Here is a 17,025-nt window from a genome sequence, read left to right as displayed (position 1 = left end):
TTATTTAAACTACTAGTGTATATTTATTTATTTTATTTAACCTTTATTTAACCAGGTAGGTTAATTGAGAACAAATTCTCATTTGCAACGATGACCTGGGCAAGACAAAGCATGAACGTGCAAGACAGAGTTACACATTAAATACGCAAAATATAAAACATCCAAAATACAGTAAAGAGTCTACCAAAAATACAGGTCCAATATAGAGTCAGTAAACAGTTTGTGCAATGTGATGTCTAAGTAGTATGGCAGTATCACTGTAGCTAGCATAGAACATTTAGTAAGACTATGGTGGGGTTAAAACTAACACTTATTTAGGTTTACTACTAACCCAAGTTGGCGTCTTTGAATTGGTTGTTTTTGTCTTTCCAACAGTTCAAAGTTGAGCTGCAACGATTGTTAATCAGTTAGTTAACAGTCAGAAAATGATCTGCAACTATTTTGATAATCGCATAATTGTTTTAGTCATTTTCAAGCAAAAATACCAAAAGTTTGTTGGATCAAGCTTCTCAAGTGTGAGAATTTGGTGCTTTTCTTTGTGATACCGGATAGATAAAGTGAATACATTTTGGTTTTAGACTGTTGGTCGGTTAAAACAAGACCTTTGAAGATGCCCCCTTGGACTGTGGGAAAATATAACAAGTATTTTCCACTATTGTCTGACATTTTATAGACAAAACAATTAATCGACGATTATTATTTGTAGTTCAAACCAAAACAAACTTGATTTACCAAAATATTAAAACTGAAAAAAGCAGGAAATCCTCACATTTGGGAAGGCCAAACCTGTAAATGTTTGTCATTTTTCCTTAATAAATGCCTTGCATTATTATTCTGTTATCAATCGATCAATTGATTGACTGATCACCTAATTATTGTGGCACTTTACTACTTCTACTGCAAAACGTACAGTCTCTGTCCTATTAGAACAGAAACTATTTCTATTTAAGTGGCAATGGTCAACTCTAGTCTGGCTACCAACCAGGTAATGGGAGCAGGTATTGTTAATATGGTAACCATTAACATCTCCAGTGGTAGGTAGAGGGATAGTGTTACATGTCATAGTGAGGTCAGAAATAAAACAACAATCCTTGATATCAAAGTGGATTAACAGGATGTACTCTCCAAGAACATACGGGGCAGTACCAGGCTGCATTACGAGCTTATCTACTGCAGCTGGTCTACCTTTAAAGTATCAAGGCTGAAATCAATGTGGAGGAAAATTCTGAGGTTTTCCAGCCAAACAAGATTTTATCTGGCACACCAACAACTGCCTGCTAACAGCTTGACAGCCAATTAAAACACTGAATGCTTGAGCTACAAGTTAAGGCTACACAAGAAGAAAGTGTGGCATAAATACACACACACACACACACAGATTCTGATTCATTTTAATCAGCATCTAACACAACAAGATATATTTGCCTGAATTCCGACAGCATTTTACTCAAAATCTAAAAGAGATTTCACCTGAAAAATAAACCAACTCTTGTTTGTGCTGAAGCAATTACCAGCCACTGCAACATAAATGACCTTTGCCCTCTGTTATCTGCAATGGCACTTCAAATCTCTGTCAGCATAAAAGCTCAGCACGGAAAGTCATAAAACACTAAGTCCCACTGAGGGCATTACTAACCAGCTGAGTCACCGAATCTAACTGTCAAAATTGTATTTTCCCCCATATAATGGCTCTTTTCCACTACATGGTACCTAATCGCCTCGCCTCGACTCTACTCGCCTTTTTTGGTTTTCCATTACGAAAAAAAGTACCTGGTACCTGCTAACAGGTACTTTTTTTAGTACCTGCTCAGTCGAGGTTCCAAGCGAGCTGAGGCGAGCCGAGAAGGTGACGTGAAACCCTGCAGGCTGCTGATTGGTCGGAAAGAAGCGTCACTGATCACTGCATTGCTAGCGAGAGACGGCATTCTTAAATAGTTTAGCCAGCGGTGTTTTTTTGCTGCCGGAGGCTCCACGCAGAGCTTTCTTCGTAGCATACAAGTGGCCTGATGGTTATACTGGTGCGCTGGTGCGTGCATGCGTGATGTGTGTGTGTCGAGTCGCCGTATGTGTGTGTGTGGGGAGCTAGTGAGCGAGGGAGAAGTGAGAGAGTGACGGCGATTATCTCCGCAGCGAGTAGCGACTCTAGAGTCATATATATGTGACCACGGTGGGAAATCTGGAGCAGAAAACGTTAACTATCTCTTTGACATCATGTTGTTTACGGAGACGGAGAACCAGGAAATGCATCGGGGATAGGTCAATGGGAAAGCAAGCTACTAAGCCACGCCCACGGCAGTTGCTATGACGACCAGCCACGCTGAGGCGATACTAAAATCTGCAATGGAAAATGGACGCACAGCGAGTCGAGGCGAGTAGAGTCGAGTAGAGTCGAGGCGAGTCGAGCAGGTACCATGTAATGGAAAAACGCTATTACAGACGCTTCAACAACCGGACCAATCAATTATCCACCAGGGACTCTTAAAAACAAACCTACACACAGAAAAAACATGAATGCCGAGAAGGTATTTCGAGGCATTGAGTCCAAATTTATCCTGAAAAATATTCATATCAGAGGATCTTTCTGTACCTCTGTGAAACATTTCAGTGACCAATATATAATAATTTATGGTAGTAGATATTAAACAAATATTGATCAACCAGTTTCCTCTCAGCAACCCAAGTCCTCTAGTTGCCGGGTTGCTGTTTTTGCAGTTGGTATAAGAAACGTTTCAGATTCTAGTTTAAAGAAGAAATCCACCAAAAACATTTAAATACTGCTGATGCATTGGTAGTATCAGAGTAGGGACAAAGTAGGGCTGTACGATATGAGAAAGATATGCAATAACGTTGAATAACGATTTTACATGCGATAGCCTAAATAAATAATAGATAGGCTTCTAAAGTGTACTCAGTTCTGTATTTCTGCTGCTTTCAGTATTCTGATAAAATACAAAAATTGCTTGTTGTTGAATTTAAAACAAATGAAAGCAAATCATTCTTTTGTTGAACAAATTGAACACTGAATTGAATAAAAAAAAGCGCTACAATGTTACATTTCAAAGTGCAGTCCAATGATATTTTCTTTCAACTAACACAAAAAAATCTCTGAGTGTCTATTGCGATGTCTTTATTGCGCCAGTTGATATAGCGATGACAATATTAATATAAACGATATTTTGTGCAGCCCTAGGAAAAAGTAATTGTTTTGCAAGATACAAGTAGGTAGAAAGCTTTGGCTATGAAGCCCAAAGTGAAGACTAAGGCTGGTTACACACTGGCTGCTGTTGCGTGTCAGCTGTGTGGCGGCTGCGTGGATTTTTCTATGTCTTTACACACCAGAAACGTGTATGACGCGCTGCTGCTGCGGCTGCTGCTGCTAGCCTTGACTGGACACATGTATCCCATTAATAAAATCAAAAACCATGTTAAACATAAATATATACTGATTTGATTACAGCAAAGACAACATCGGCAGTATTGACGGCAAAATAGGCTACAGAATATTTCGTTCTGTATTGACAGGTGCAATATTAGAGAATCGATTTTTTTTTTTATTAATTTATATCTGCATTTATGTCAAAACCTAGAGACTTTCAAACATCAATATGTCATTTATTAATATGTATTTGTATCTAAATGACATATAAACATCTTTTCCTATCTTATTTTGCCTGGTTCTATTTCTAGCAGGCATGCGTTTTCGACGTGCGTGTCACGCAGGCAGTGTGTAAGCTCTAACCTGTTAACATGGGAGCCGAAATATAAACAGACACGCCATGAAACTGACACGCTCACGCCACGCATGCAGTGTGTAACCGGCCTAAGAATTAAAAGTCAATTCCAAGTCCTAAAGCTTGGTTTTATTTGTCTGGAGCTCTGTACTGCCAAACGCATCTTTCCCTCCTGCTCAACATATGACTCTAGTCCACAGTGTATAACATACTGTTGTTTGGTGGTTTATTCTTCTAATTATTGCAGACATTAGGCCAAACCATGACAAACATGACCCTGCCTTGACACTATTCCCAGTGCAGCTACAATGGAGGTGATTTGTCATTTCCTTCTCTGAAATAAAACATCAAGGTCAAAGCAAAAAGGCTTCTTTGTATACGGAGAATGTTGCTTGTTTAGAAATGTCATCACGGAAGAGGCAGAGAGATGAATTGCAGCGTGACAGATATTTGAACAGATGCATAAATAAATACAATAATTAAACAACTCAATTAATTCCTGGCAGAGTAAGAAACAATCTTTTTAAAAAAGAAGCTTTTAGACCATTGTGTAACTCTGGCGGATATTGTTTTTGATCTGAAAGGCTTCTGAAACATGAAAATATCCAGATTTTAGATCATTTTCAGGTCAGAATTATCTAGTGGTGTGTGGCCAGGTTAGCTCAGTTGGTAGAGCGGGCGCACATATGTAGAGGTTTATTCCTCGACGCAGAAGGTCCGACCTGTGATGGTTTACTGCATGTCTCTCCCCTCTCTCTCCCCTTTCACCACCAAGGGGGTAAGCTTCGCTTCAGAACTCGAACCTCTTTGGCGCCATTTTGATGCTACAAAACGATCACCTCCCGTTAGCATCCCATTGACTCCCATTCATTTTGATGTCACTTTGACAGCGAATAACTTTACATCTGAAGCGTTTAAAGACTCTATTTGTCCATTGTTTATTTCTAAAGAAACACGACAATGTATAAAAGGCTCCATTACCTTGTACCTCATAGGGCTGGGCGATAAAACGATAACGATATGTATCGCGATAGAAACATAATCAATATCAATAGAAAATGCGGTCGATAAAACGTTCGATAACTTGTTTTTCTTCATCAGAAGAAACCAGAGGTTGTGAATCAAGTTTGGTTGCATGAACAAAGGCCCTCACTCTCTGGCAACCTAGCAACGTGGGGAGTGACACTCTAACAGCCAATCATGTAACAGTATCAAGTTTGGTTGCGCCACATCGCTGTCTCGTGTTCTTCAATAACAGAACCGGCGTGGAGTGGAAAGTGAGTGCCGCAGCGAGCGAGGAAATCGTTCATAAAACCATAGACAGTATAAAACAGGAAAAGTCAGTATGGCAGTTTTGGGGATTTTATAAGTCTGACCGTAGTCAGACCAATGTCGTCAGACCGTCGTCCCCACCAACACTGGTACGACCACAAACTTGTTTTACCACTTTAGCCGCGCTCACACTTTGGAGCACAGCCGTATTCGCCATCAACGTCCAACAACATCTGCAGCTGCAACACGGCGCAAGCAGCAGAGCACCATGGAGAGGTACTCTGCATCAGCGCCTTACTAAACGCTACAAGCAGCAGACCACCATGGAGAGGTACTCTGCATCAGCGCCTTACTAAACGCTACAAGCAGCAGACCACCATGGAGAGGTACTCTGCATCAGCGCCTTACTAAACGCTACAAAGAAATAACGAAGGCAGACATGCTGGGCACTGTCCAGAAGCCAGGTTACCAACTTAGCACTAAACCTGCAGAAAATAGTTCCTTCTCAGGTTTCTTATATTTAGCTAACACTTTGCACTATTTTATGACACTTTATTAAGCATTTCTTACTTATTCTTTAATTTTGCACCTTAATGTTAAGAGATAATTGTTAAGTGTTCATTGTGATTTTAGACCTGTTTACATTTGAATTATTTGAGTGTTTTCCATGGTTGTGTTGACATTTCTGCTTTTATAACTGAGGGGATTATAATCAGAGCAGGGTTAAGTTTAAAATAAAAATGTTTAAATTTAATATATTTTTCTCCTGGTCCTTATTTTAAATAGGTCATAAGAAATATCAATAATTATCGATATTGACCGATATGAAAAACTTATATCGTGATACAGTTTTCAACCATATCGCCCAGCCCTAGTACCTCACATTATGGCTCCGTAACAGACGTTTTTATAAAAATAGGCTAACAATTGTGTCACATAGTAGAGGAATTACTATATAGTACAGGATAAGCTCGCAGGCAGTTTTGACTTACATGAGCTGTTTAGGTTTAATTACTAATGTTAACTAGCATTTTAGTTAGCAATAATTAGCCTGTGTCCATGTTATCTCCTTACATATACCTACGCTCTCCGTCTCTGCAAGATTGGGAATGATTGAGATTTCTCTTGGCACAGCTACCAGAAGACTTACAACTTTCAGACAGGTTGCTCACGTCACATTTACGTTGTCTCTCTCAGTTGGAGGCTGCGCAGTAACGCTCAGCGCTCACCGGAAAAGTGCTTCTAATATCCTTCACTGGTCTCCGTCCAGAGCAACGGGGTCTGTTGGTCCATTCTTATATACTGTCTATGTTCATATCTCAGCTGCCCTATCCATTAAAGGCAGAAATGCCCCCAAAAAGTATCTGGTTGTGGAATACTGTGCACCCTATTAGAGCCCAACCAATAAATCATCCAGGCCTATCGGACATCGGACAATACTAGCTTATTGTATAGTATATGTGTCGGCCGATAAGAAACAACATATTACCAGAAAGAATTAGCAACAGCATTTTGGGGGTCATTTGGAAACAGATCAACCATTTAAATATTTGTCTACCAGAATTTGTTTATGTAAAAAAAAAAAAAAAAAAAAAAAAACATTATCAGCCAATATATGGTTATCTGATTTTGTAACTCTCTAATATTGATATAGGTTATCAGCCTCATGAGTATATACATAGGCTATGGCTGAATGCCAAAGATTTGAAGTGGATTCACAAGCTACAAAGTAATTAAAACGAGGCCCACCTTCACCAGCTGCAACATTAAAGTGATTTTTTTTTTAATGCAAATACTTTTGTTCTTTTACTTAAGGAAATTTTGAATGCAAGACTTTTATGTATAACTATATTTCTATACTGAATACTTTTGCTTAAGCAAAACATCTGAGTACCTCTTTCAGTATTACATCTCCCAGTATCAAAAAACTAAACATGTAAGCTCAAAGAGCAACTAAACATTTTGAATTAATGCAAGACAATTCTGTGACTGCAAGAAAAGCACAGTTAAATGCCAAAAGGCAGAACATGAGACACATAGCGGATGTCTGCGTCCCATACACGGCAGCAAATGAAAGCAGCGGGGTCATTAGAGGGTCAGCAGGTAACTTAACAGTCCCAGCCACACCCCATTTAAATCCGCGCTGTCCCTGTGACTGTGGTCATTAGGCAGGCAGGAGCCATGTTAAGCTGCACGGTAACTCCAAGTAAGCGCAGGCGCAATAACGGAGACAGCAACAGTATTCATAATAAGGTAACGTTACTTACTTTATGAAGAAACTTGCCCCTTCGTCCGTAAAACCTTCCTCCCATCCCCGAGGTAGGTCTGAAATACCAAACCGACAGACTTAGTTCGTGACACTTGAAAGTTTTCTCCCCTTCGGGCCCCAACATAAACACTGAACTTAGCGGCGAACACAAATAACAGAGTAAAGTAAACACGAGCACACAGGTGAAACAGCCGCGCGGAACTAGCTTGGCTAAAGTTAGCTACCTGAGCGGATCATGTGTCCGGAGTTGACGGGTTCACCGGTGCGGGGATGGAGCCAGGTAGTGGTGCGCACCTCATCGCTGCAGCACAGACACAGAGAGGAGAAAAAAAAACACCTGTTACACCGACGGGAAGGGGAAACACCAGCAGACTCCGCCAACCCTCGTTAAAACGAGAGAGACGGCGCGTTAAAGCGCTCATTATCCCACTCACTTGATGAAGAAGACCCTGCCGTCCCTGCAGACACCGTAGGACCAGTGCTCAGGTAAGGTGTCCCGCCCGAGAGGCGCCGCCATGATCCGGTCTGAAGTCCTATTTCATTTCATTCCCTGTCCATGGAGTCTCCCGGGAGCTCAATGATCACCGCTAGGGCCAGCGCTGCCTTCAGGGACTCCTCTCGAGCCCGTAAATCTGACCACCGCAAGCTGAACTGAAAACAGGATTCTGAGCTGAAGGAGATTTAAGTTTCTAAGCTAATTTGTTTTTTTGCTGACTGCAGTGGTCCTCAGTTACATTTCTGCAAATTTGGTAAATTATGACATAAAGAGGTGTTTATATTTACAGTTCCACCATGGGCGATTCTAGGATCAGGCCCCTAATGAGAATGTGACACAGATACAGTGCCTTGCTAAATCAATAATATAATCTCCGAGCTAGCTACTGAACAACAACGTCAACTCTTGTTTTTGACACTTTTAACACTATGATGGAACTAAACCTAACAAAACACAGTAATAACGACCAATTTGACACAATGTAAATAATGTATACTTACAATGTTTTCACTCTGTTGTTATTACACACAGGCCTGAATTACACACACACATGCTCAGTACCTATACATGCACTAATGGAGAGATGTCAGAGTGAGGGAGCTGCCCATGGAAAGGCACACCGAGCAGTTGCCTTGCTCAAGAGCACCTTGGCAGTGCCCAGGAGGTGAACTAGCGACCCTCCGGTTCCCAGCCCAACTCCCTACTGACTGAGTTACTGCCACCCCCCCAATGTTCTAACATTCAGCAATTTTAGTAGCTCACGTTTCAATTTGGGTTCCTATATGGGTTCTAATTTTTACCAACTTTTTTATTATTATAATTTTTAGGGGGGCTGAGATGAAATTTAGGGCTATATAAAACTTTAAATGAAAGCAGACCACCAGAATTACAAACCTGGTGCCAGACTATAATGGGTCGAGATAGAATTCACAGAAAATTTGATTGAACGGTTAAATTAACTTTTTGCTTAAAATACTCCAAAATCTGCACAAAGTTTGGTTAGTGGCTTATCAATAAATTTTGCCAGGGGAATTTGTACTTGTGCCCTGAATATTTCTAAAATCCTGGCAACAGCTGTACTTATGGGATTTAAACTTGAATAAGAGGTAATAAAAGGGGATGTACTGGTGGTCCACGGGGTTGACATGCTGACCATGTATTTGTAGCGTACCCAGTTCAAGTCAATCCGAAGATTGTTGCACGTCATCCCACATCTCTCTCTTGCCTCATTTCCTGTCAGTTCTTAACTATTTAATGAAGACAAACTTGCCCAAACAGTATTAATAATAAACAATATTAGGCATAATTTAAGTAATTTTGTAAAAGGTGAGATAATGTGGGATTAACACTGCATGAATTCGCTGTCTGTGCACATGGAGCACATCATGCGTTGATATTTCTATGTTTGCCACCAAAACTTCACAAACTGCTCAGGTGGGAGAACAAGTTTTTCATTAATCCTAGGGTTGATGGATCCACTATCAAAATCAAAATCATCACTTGATTAAAAATACAAAAAGCGAAGTAGACTCAATTCCATTGTCTTCTTGTCACACCTGTCTTTCTTGGCTTTGACACTTGTAGTATTGTGATTTGCAGAAGTTGGTATTTTCAAATTAGAGTTTGATGTTTTTCTAAGTACAACTGCATCTTAAAATTGAATTGATATTGTTTGAATTCAGTTTTGTTTTTACACACCGGACAAAATACAATGCATGTCTCCATCCAAGTGTATGCTTCAGTGAATACACATAGGTGACACATTGCTTTAGGGATTTTTATTTATCAGGGCAACACAGTAACACATTATATTGAAATTCACCACTTTATCATCACGTCTCTCCAACTGGGATATCATCTGAGACTTCCACCTGCCTTGTAAATTTCTTTTTTTAGGAGTTATTAAAATGAGTCATTCCTAGTTATGACATTTTTGTCAGTACTTAAAGGCATCGCCTTTTTGTTTTTCAGTATTTTATGGAGAGTGAATGAAAACGGTGCGGATTTTGGGCTAGTATTTAGGTGACTTAACTGGGAAGAGGCTGATTATGAGATTAAAGACTTCCTTTAACCAACAAGGAATCTCATTAAGAAAAGCTTTGATTTTAATTCCTCTACACACAAGTCAATTCTCATCCAAATCAGCCTGCATTTTGTTGGACACTTTATTTAGTTGCAGCATTAGTAGTAAGCCCATGTGTATATATACAACGCCAAAGAAGATCCAGAATTATGGGTTTCTTTTGGAACAAAGTATTATTTTACAGCACTTACTGTAACTTTTATTAGGCCTTAGTGGGTTTATAATCTAAAAGTCTGGTGTCGGTTTACCCACACTGTCGGCTGCAGTACATCACTCTTAAGATCTTCTTGGGGACCCTGATGATGCAACATGTTTACTGATACTGGATTTTCTTCTTTTTTTTATGGGCATTTCTGCCTTTAATTACAGGACAGCTCAGCCATGAAAAGGGAGAGAGAGCTGGAAGACATGCAGGAAAACCGTCACAGGTCGGACTCAAACCCTAGACCTTCTGCATCGAAGAATAAACCTCTGTATATGTGTGCCTACTCTACCACCTGAGCTAACTGGCCACGTGATTCTGGATTTTTGAGGCCAATAATGATAAAATATTGACTACTGACTATGTTTTTTCTACCTAAATACCTCTTAAAATAAACAATGATATTTATTTAAGTAAAATAAGCCTCAAAAGTATAGATGCAGACTATGAATATAAAGATGCAGACTATGTAACACTTTTCTAGTCAATTATTTCCCAATACCTTTCTAAAACGTTTCTAATTCTATACTAATTATTGACAAAGTTATTTTAGGATTTAGTTACTTGACTTTATAAGCAGTTTTTTTGTTTATTCATGGTTCATTTATTATTGGAAACCTTTTTCTCCAAATACTGTATGTTTTATTGTACACCGGCCTGTATACAAATGACCTGTTGACCTGCTGTACACTGACTATAAACATTTCATTAGATAATTAATTGGAAGTTTACCAATTGAACATTTTCCATATAATAGCATAATTATGGCAGTCATAACAACTGATAACGCCAATTTCATCAGGCTGATAACATTTGAACATTTAAAGAAATTACAGACTTGTGAAAGAGGCATAACAAAAAACATTCAGGTACTGCAATCTCTCAACATATAAACTGATACTAATATGTCTGTCATAAGTCCATGTTAAACAAAACGATCGGCCTGCTGGTATGTCAGCCATGCTCTAATGTATTTTATTTTTGGTTCTCCTCAGCGGCTCTGAAGGTAAATACGAGCCTCTGTCAGGTGTCAGACACAGTTTGTTCTGAGTCACTCTGAGCTCATTGGAATTTGCTTTTCCCAAGTGCCTTCACATCCAGGAGACGTGTGCTGGCGTGCTGATGACAACATCCTGACACGCTTTCCATGCAGACATGTTATTTTGAAATCCACACTTGGAACAAAAACAGTTGACCTGAGTTGTTGTTAAGTTCACAGACGGCAGGAAATTTCCTCGCCAAAAACAGTCATTTCCAAAAGAGTGGAACACAGTGTGAAGAACACAAAGACTGTGTTGATTTTCATCCCACTGTTCTTCATTTACCACTCCCTGGAGCATGGAGGTTTATTAGAAAAATAAAAGCATTCATTTTCTAACATTAAAACATGTTGAACTCCCCATTTTTTTTTTTTTTTAATGATTTTCTTGTTATGTAATCATTTCTCAATGTCAACTACAATGCTGTTTCCGGCCGGCAGGACTGCCAGATTTCCCGACAACCAAAGCACCTTCTATTTTTCTACTATGCTATTTTTCTTTTTCATTTTCAAAATAAATGACATACAGTACAGGCCAAAAGTTTGGACACAACTTCTCATTCAATGTGTTTCTTTATTTTCATGACTATTTACATTGTAGATTCTCACTGAAGGCATCAAAACTATGAATGAACACATATGGAATTATGTACTTAAAAAGAAAAGTGTGAAATAACTGAAAACATGTCTTATGTTTTAGATTCTTCAAAGCTTTGTCAGGGTTAATTAGTGGAATTATTTCCCTTATTAATAAAAAAGCAAAGGGTGGCTACTTACTACTTACTTACTAAATATTTCCAGTTATTTCACACTTTTATTTTGAAGTACATAATTCCATATGTGTTCATTCATAGTTTTGATGCCTTTAGTGAGAATATACAATGTAAATAGTCATGAAAATGAAAAGTAAATGCATTGAATGAGAAGGTGTGTCCAAACTTTTGGCCTGTACTGTACAGAATACAGCATAGTTGAAACAATATGTCAATGCCCCTCAGGTCCCTCGCCCACCCGCAACCCAACCCAGATCAGGTCCAAACCAGACGGGAACAGACAACACAGACCCATGCACACAGACAAATACACACCAGTAAGGACGTATAACATCCAAAAGGTAAACAAATAAATACATTAAGTACATAAACACATTAAAAGAAATGCAGGAAATAGCAGACCTAATGACCTCAACGCCACAAGAATTCGAGGAGAGCGACTAGGCAAGGTTTGATTTCTGTTTTTTTTGGGGGGGGGGGTTCTCGAGACCGCAGAGAGTGGGGGGTGGGAGAAGGTTTTTGTTCTTGTTTAATTTGTGTTTATCTTTTCTATGCACCACTTGATATTACCTAGCACGTATTGTGGATGTCTGTATGATAAATGGTGCTAAAAAATAATTAAAAATTGATCCCAAAAAAATAACAAAATAATGAAATGCAGGAAAAGAGAGGAAAAAAAAAAGAAGGGGCAGCTGACGCCCAGTGGAGCAGTCTCAGTCCTCCAAGTCAGGAGATAAGCTGAGGGAGTCAACCAAAACACCTTCTTTACCTGAGCATCATTTTTCACATCTGGTGACTTTTTGTGTGCATGTGCTTCATTTCCTCTCCACCTTGTTTGGTTTCAGTTGGCAGCATGTAGTTTGGAGGAACCTCAACATCAACAAAAGAAACTCCTGGCAAGGCAGAAGGAGCTGAAGGGCGGCCAGAGTTCGACACACGCAGCCTCGCCAGGGAAAGCCCAGGGGATTGTGCTACCATTTGGAATGTATTTGTGTGTAAAGATAAAGTGCTCACATAGTAGAAAGAACAATGACTTTTCCAGCCAAGTTATGAATCACTGGCCACATATCAGTAAATCAAAGCTAATAGTACTGCTGTTTGTGTGTGTGTGTGTGTGTGTGTGTGTGTGTGTGTGTGTGTGTGTGTGTGTGTGTGTGTGTGTGTGTGTGTGTGTGTGTGCGAGAGCGTGTTCAGGTGCCTGCTGTCCTTACACACATACTGCACTTAAAAACACACACAAAAATGCCTAATGCAATTGTTATACAAAAGGCACACCCTGTGATCTAAAGTTCAAGAGGAATCACTGTTGGGTGCGGTCAGAAATGCACTCTGTTGCACCTGTAACTACGCCCAAGAGTGATGTCACAGGAGTACACCTGCGACAGGAGTACACCTGTGACATCACGGCAGCAAGGTTGAGAAGTTAAAGGTATAATATGCAGCGTTTTCCTGTGTGCGGGACGTTTCTGGGCGTTAACAAAGAGTCTTTGGGCCCCCGCGTGTGTGTGTAACCCCCAGCAAATACAGTGTGTGCAGTCTCAAATCGACGCACAAGTCAAACTGACACAGACTTGTAGAAACAGACAGGATGAAGCTCTGCGTTCATTCCTAATTCCCGCGGAGGTGTGGTTGTGTTTATTTGTGCTTTAGGACATAATCACTACGAAACAATATGAGGAGAGCCTTGTATTTCTCTGATCACTGCTTTGTATGGCACTCCCTCTCTTCATTCACTCTCTAGCTCGCTCAGCAGTCAGTCTCACTGATTGTCCACTTCATTTCCTGGATGTGGTCTATCTCAATCATGTTTCATTTGTCATTTCGTGCATTGTATTGTACTGTTTTCCATCATGTTGACATTTTTATTTTACTGTAAACATGTCAGCTGTGTTTGTCCCAGTCTTCAGCCAGTGAAATGTATTGTTACTTTACTTTCAAAGCATGCCAGGGACAGCAGTTTGATTCCTTCCCTGTTTTCACCGATGCTGCGGAAAGAAGAAACAACCCCCAGGACATCTGGTATCTTCAGTTGCGTGTGTGCGTGTGAGGAGCTGCTTGAAGACAAATAAAAAGAGACGGCAAACACACAAAAACAGAGACAAGGAACAGGATTCAGGAGGGAGGATTTAGTCCCCCCCACCCACTGCAAACACGGTGAGGCCTCTTTCTACACAGAACTAACTTAGGGACAGAAATAAAGGTCAATGTTAGATACCTGAAACATTTTCCATTTCCTGCTCTCCAGACAGGTTTTTGGCTTGAGAATTACCGCAAGAAAAAGGTGATAGAGCACAGAAAAGATAATAAAAAACAGGCATAATTTACATGTATGGTCAATTCCTACAATTTGACTATAGCCGCTTTCCGACCGGAGGGATTTTTGAAGTTCCCAGAACATAACGTTCCTAGAACCCTTTTTTTTCTCGTGTTCCGACTGGACCAATTTGGGGATTATTAAGTTCCTCTGACCGCATTTCCTGTAACTCTTTCAGCTCCTACTTCAGGGCAGGGTATTTTCCCTTTTCCACATAGGAACCCTTAGTGACCTAGCAACGTCTGAAACACAAACGGTACATATTCTTCGCTGTCTGTTGCAATTCGTCTATGTATGCTAACTCATAAAACAAACATCACACATTCAACAAGCTAATTCTTAATGCTAGTTAAACTTACCCATCGTTTCGTTCGCCTGTTGCGCTCTGCTCTTTTATCTTCTTCCATCATATTAATTAGGATCATATCACGCCGGAGCCTTCGTCTTCTGTGTTTCCCTGTTAAAGTACTCCAGCCTAGTCTTTAAACGCCGCCGTTATTCTTTACTGTGGCGCTAAAGTCAAGCGACGACGCTATAAAGACCGATGCCGTGCTTGCGTCGCTCCCTTACCCCTCCCACCAGTTCCTATGGCCACTTGGCCAGTGTGAATGCAAATGGAAAAAAAACGGTTTTGGGGGAGAGTACTTAGTAGAACTGTTTAGAAGTGGACTGTTCCTATAACTACGTTCCTGTGACTACTTGGTAGGAAAGAGGCTTATGTGATGTGTTTTACATAAAATATATTGCCCAGCTCATTTTAACACCAGTACGTAAGATGAGTGTCTGTGTCATGGCTTCATTTCTCAACTAATTTCTTTTATCATAAAATACATTTTTCGTTTTTGTTAAACATTGTTGTCTATGTAGCATGTTTGTGTTTTCAGGCTGATTTATAAACCAGCAAAAGTATTGCTGGTTCACTAAACAGTTTAGGGCCAAAATACATTTCTGATCTGCTGATGCTACACTATGACCCATCCAGACCTCCAGGTGGTCTGGGACAGGTCTGCTGTCCCCAGAGTCCGAACTAAACAGGGGGAAGCGGCGTTCAGTTTTCATGCTCCACATATCTGGAACTAACTCCCAGAAAACTGCAGGTTTGCCGCAACTCTCAGTTCTTTTAAATCAAGGCTGAAGACCTTTCTTTTTGATGTTGCCTTTCTTTAAATAATTGTTCATTTCTTATATTGCACTGTGAATTTTATTCTCGTATTTTATCTGTTTTTAATCATTTTTAACTGCTCTTTAATGTTTTATGTAAAGCACTTTGAATTGCCCTGTTGCTGAATTGTCCTATACAAATAAAGGTGCCTTGCCTTGCCTTGTCAGAGCAGCAAAACAAAACTTGAAGGGTGTGTAAACCTGAAATGTGTCAGTTAGCTCATCAAAACATGAATCTACTACCTGCACAAGTGTTTTAAAACATGTAAACGTTTAAAATCTATTTAATCTACCTCTGATTCATCTGATCGCCAAAGCTATTATCACACAAACTCCACCCATCTGACAAAGCAAGCAGCACAAAACAATAATCATTTGAAATCATTATTTGCATGCACCCTGTGGTTCAGCTGTGCACTGAGCGGTGTTACTGTTGAAAGCAGACTGTAATTTCTGGCGACATAGCTAAAACAAGTTCATCTGTTCAAAATTCTTACCAATTTGCCACAAAGGGAAGAAATAATTGCAATGCAAATCTTTTAATTGTTATTTGTTGGAGCACATGCAGATATATAATGCAAAACAATTGCATCATGGTGAAGGAATTCTGAAGTAATTCATGGCTAATCCAACCTGTGTTTATTTCACAATCCAACTAAGCCTTTGGCTTCAAGCCCTAAGCAAACAGAGACATCAGATAGAGAGCTAGAAGACAAATGTGCACAGAAACAATGTTATTCTTTATCTGGCAGTCCCTCCCTCCCTCTCTCTTGTTGTAATGGCTAACCAAGGGATTCAGTGAAGAGGCTGAGGGTATTTGCCCGCGTCCATATTGCGTCAACATCCGTTGGCAGGTGGCAAAGAAAGAGAGAAAAGGGAGACTCTTACAAACTGTACACTAGATATTTTTTTCGAGGTTTTTGTCATTTTTTTCAATACATGCATACATGTCCCGGGACTTCTCTAGATAGTTGGAGATCTCATACAAATCACTCTGCATTAATTTGTAAATTGCGTTTTACAAGTTGCAAATACTTATGAGACTGTTTTAGCACCATATTTTAGCACCATATTAACCCTCCCAATGTTGAACCCAAAGTTACACCCTTGGGCTCCAGACAAAGCTTGTAAGAGTGAGACTTGAGATTTTCCTATCACAAATATCTGTGTTTCACTGTCAAAATAATACACACAGAGTTTTCTGTACCTAGCTGCTTCAAGTAATCCGAAAAAGAATGCTTCTTAAATAATGTCAATTTAATTCTCTTAACTTTTATTTACATGTCTATTTCTATTGTGAGAGATCATTAAGTTCATCTTCAGAAAACATGAGACATTTTCCGTACGACTCTGTCTCCCTCTTGTGGACACCAGATGTCGATTCATCCTCCAGCTGGCCAAGAAACCAAATATACAGGACTGATGGGATACTGCTTAGCCTATATTTCATCTAAACATCTTGTTAAATCCAATGAAACGTCAACAACATATGAAAAGGCAAACGACATTGAGGAACTTTGCTGATGGAAAAACTTTTAAGACATTGCATCAGATTTCAGTCCACCTGTCCAACACTGGACAACAAACAAGGCAATACATAGAATATTTCTTGCTGAGTAGCAACAGAATTTTGGAAGCGCAAGAAAAGTGCAAAGAGACTGAGATTTACTGCAACGGACAGCACA

The 17,025-nt window shown here is 39.8% G+C and overlaps 1 protein-coding gene and 1 long non-coding RNA gene across 2 annotated transcripts in view; one reads left to right on the top strand and one right to left on the bottom strand.

Annotated features, from left to right (window-relative positions):
• Nucleotides 1–7,853, bottom strand: part of LOC114559918 (pleckstrin homology domain-containing family A member 7) — a 156,044-nt gene extending 148,191 nt beyond the window's left edge. The window contains exons 1-3 of the mRNA XM_028584949.1: nt 7,707–7,853; nt 7,497–7,573; nt 7,271–7,328 (exon numbers count right to left, since the gene is read on the bottom strand). Of these exons, the coding sequence (XP_028440750.1) occupies nt 7,271–7,328; nt 7,497–7,573; nt 7,707–7,789 (218 nt within the window). The 5' untranslated portion in view covers nt 7,790–7,853. The remainder of the gene's footprint in view (nt 1–7,270; nt 7,329–7,496; nt 7,574–7,706) is intronic.
• Nucleotides 7,141–10,773, top strand: LOC114559920 (uncharacterized). Its single transcript, XR_003693146.1, has 2 exons — nt 7,141–7,758; nt 10,221–10,773. It is a non-coding gene; the product is annotated as an uncharacterized LOC114559920 (long non-coding RNA).
• The last annotated feature ends 6,252 nt before the right edge of the window (nt 10,774–17,025 follow it).

The sequence above is a fragment of the Perca flavescens genome, chromosome 8 (assembly GCF_004354835.1).
Source record: "Perca flavescens isolate YP-PL-M2 chromosome 8, PFLA_1.0, whole genome shotgun sequence".
Classification (NCBI taxonomy): Eukaryota; Metazoa; Chordata; class Actinopteri; order Perciformes; family Percidae; genus Perca; species Perca flavescens.
The sequence above is the reverse complement of the archived record's forward strand: the minus strand, read 5'-3'. Positions and strand labels throughout refer to the sequence as shown.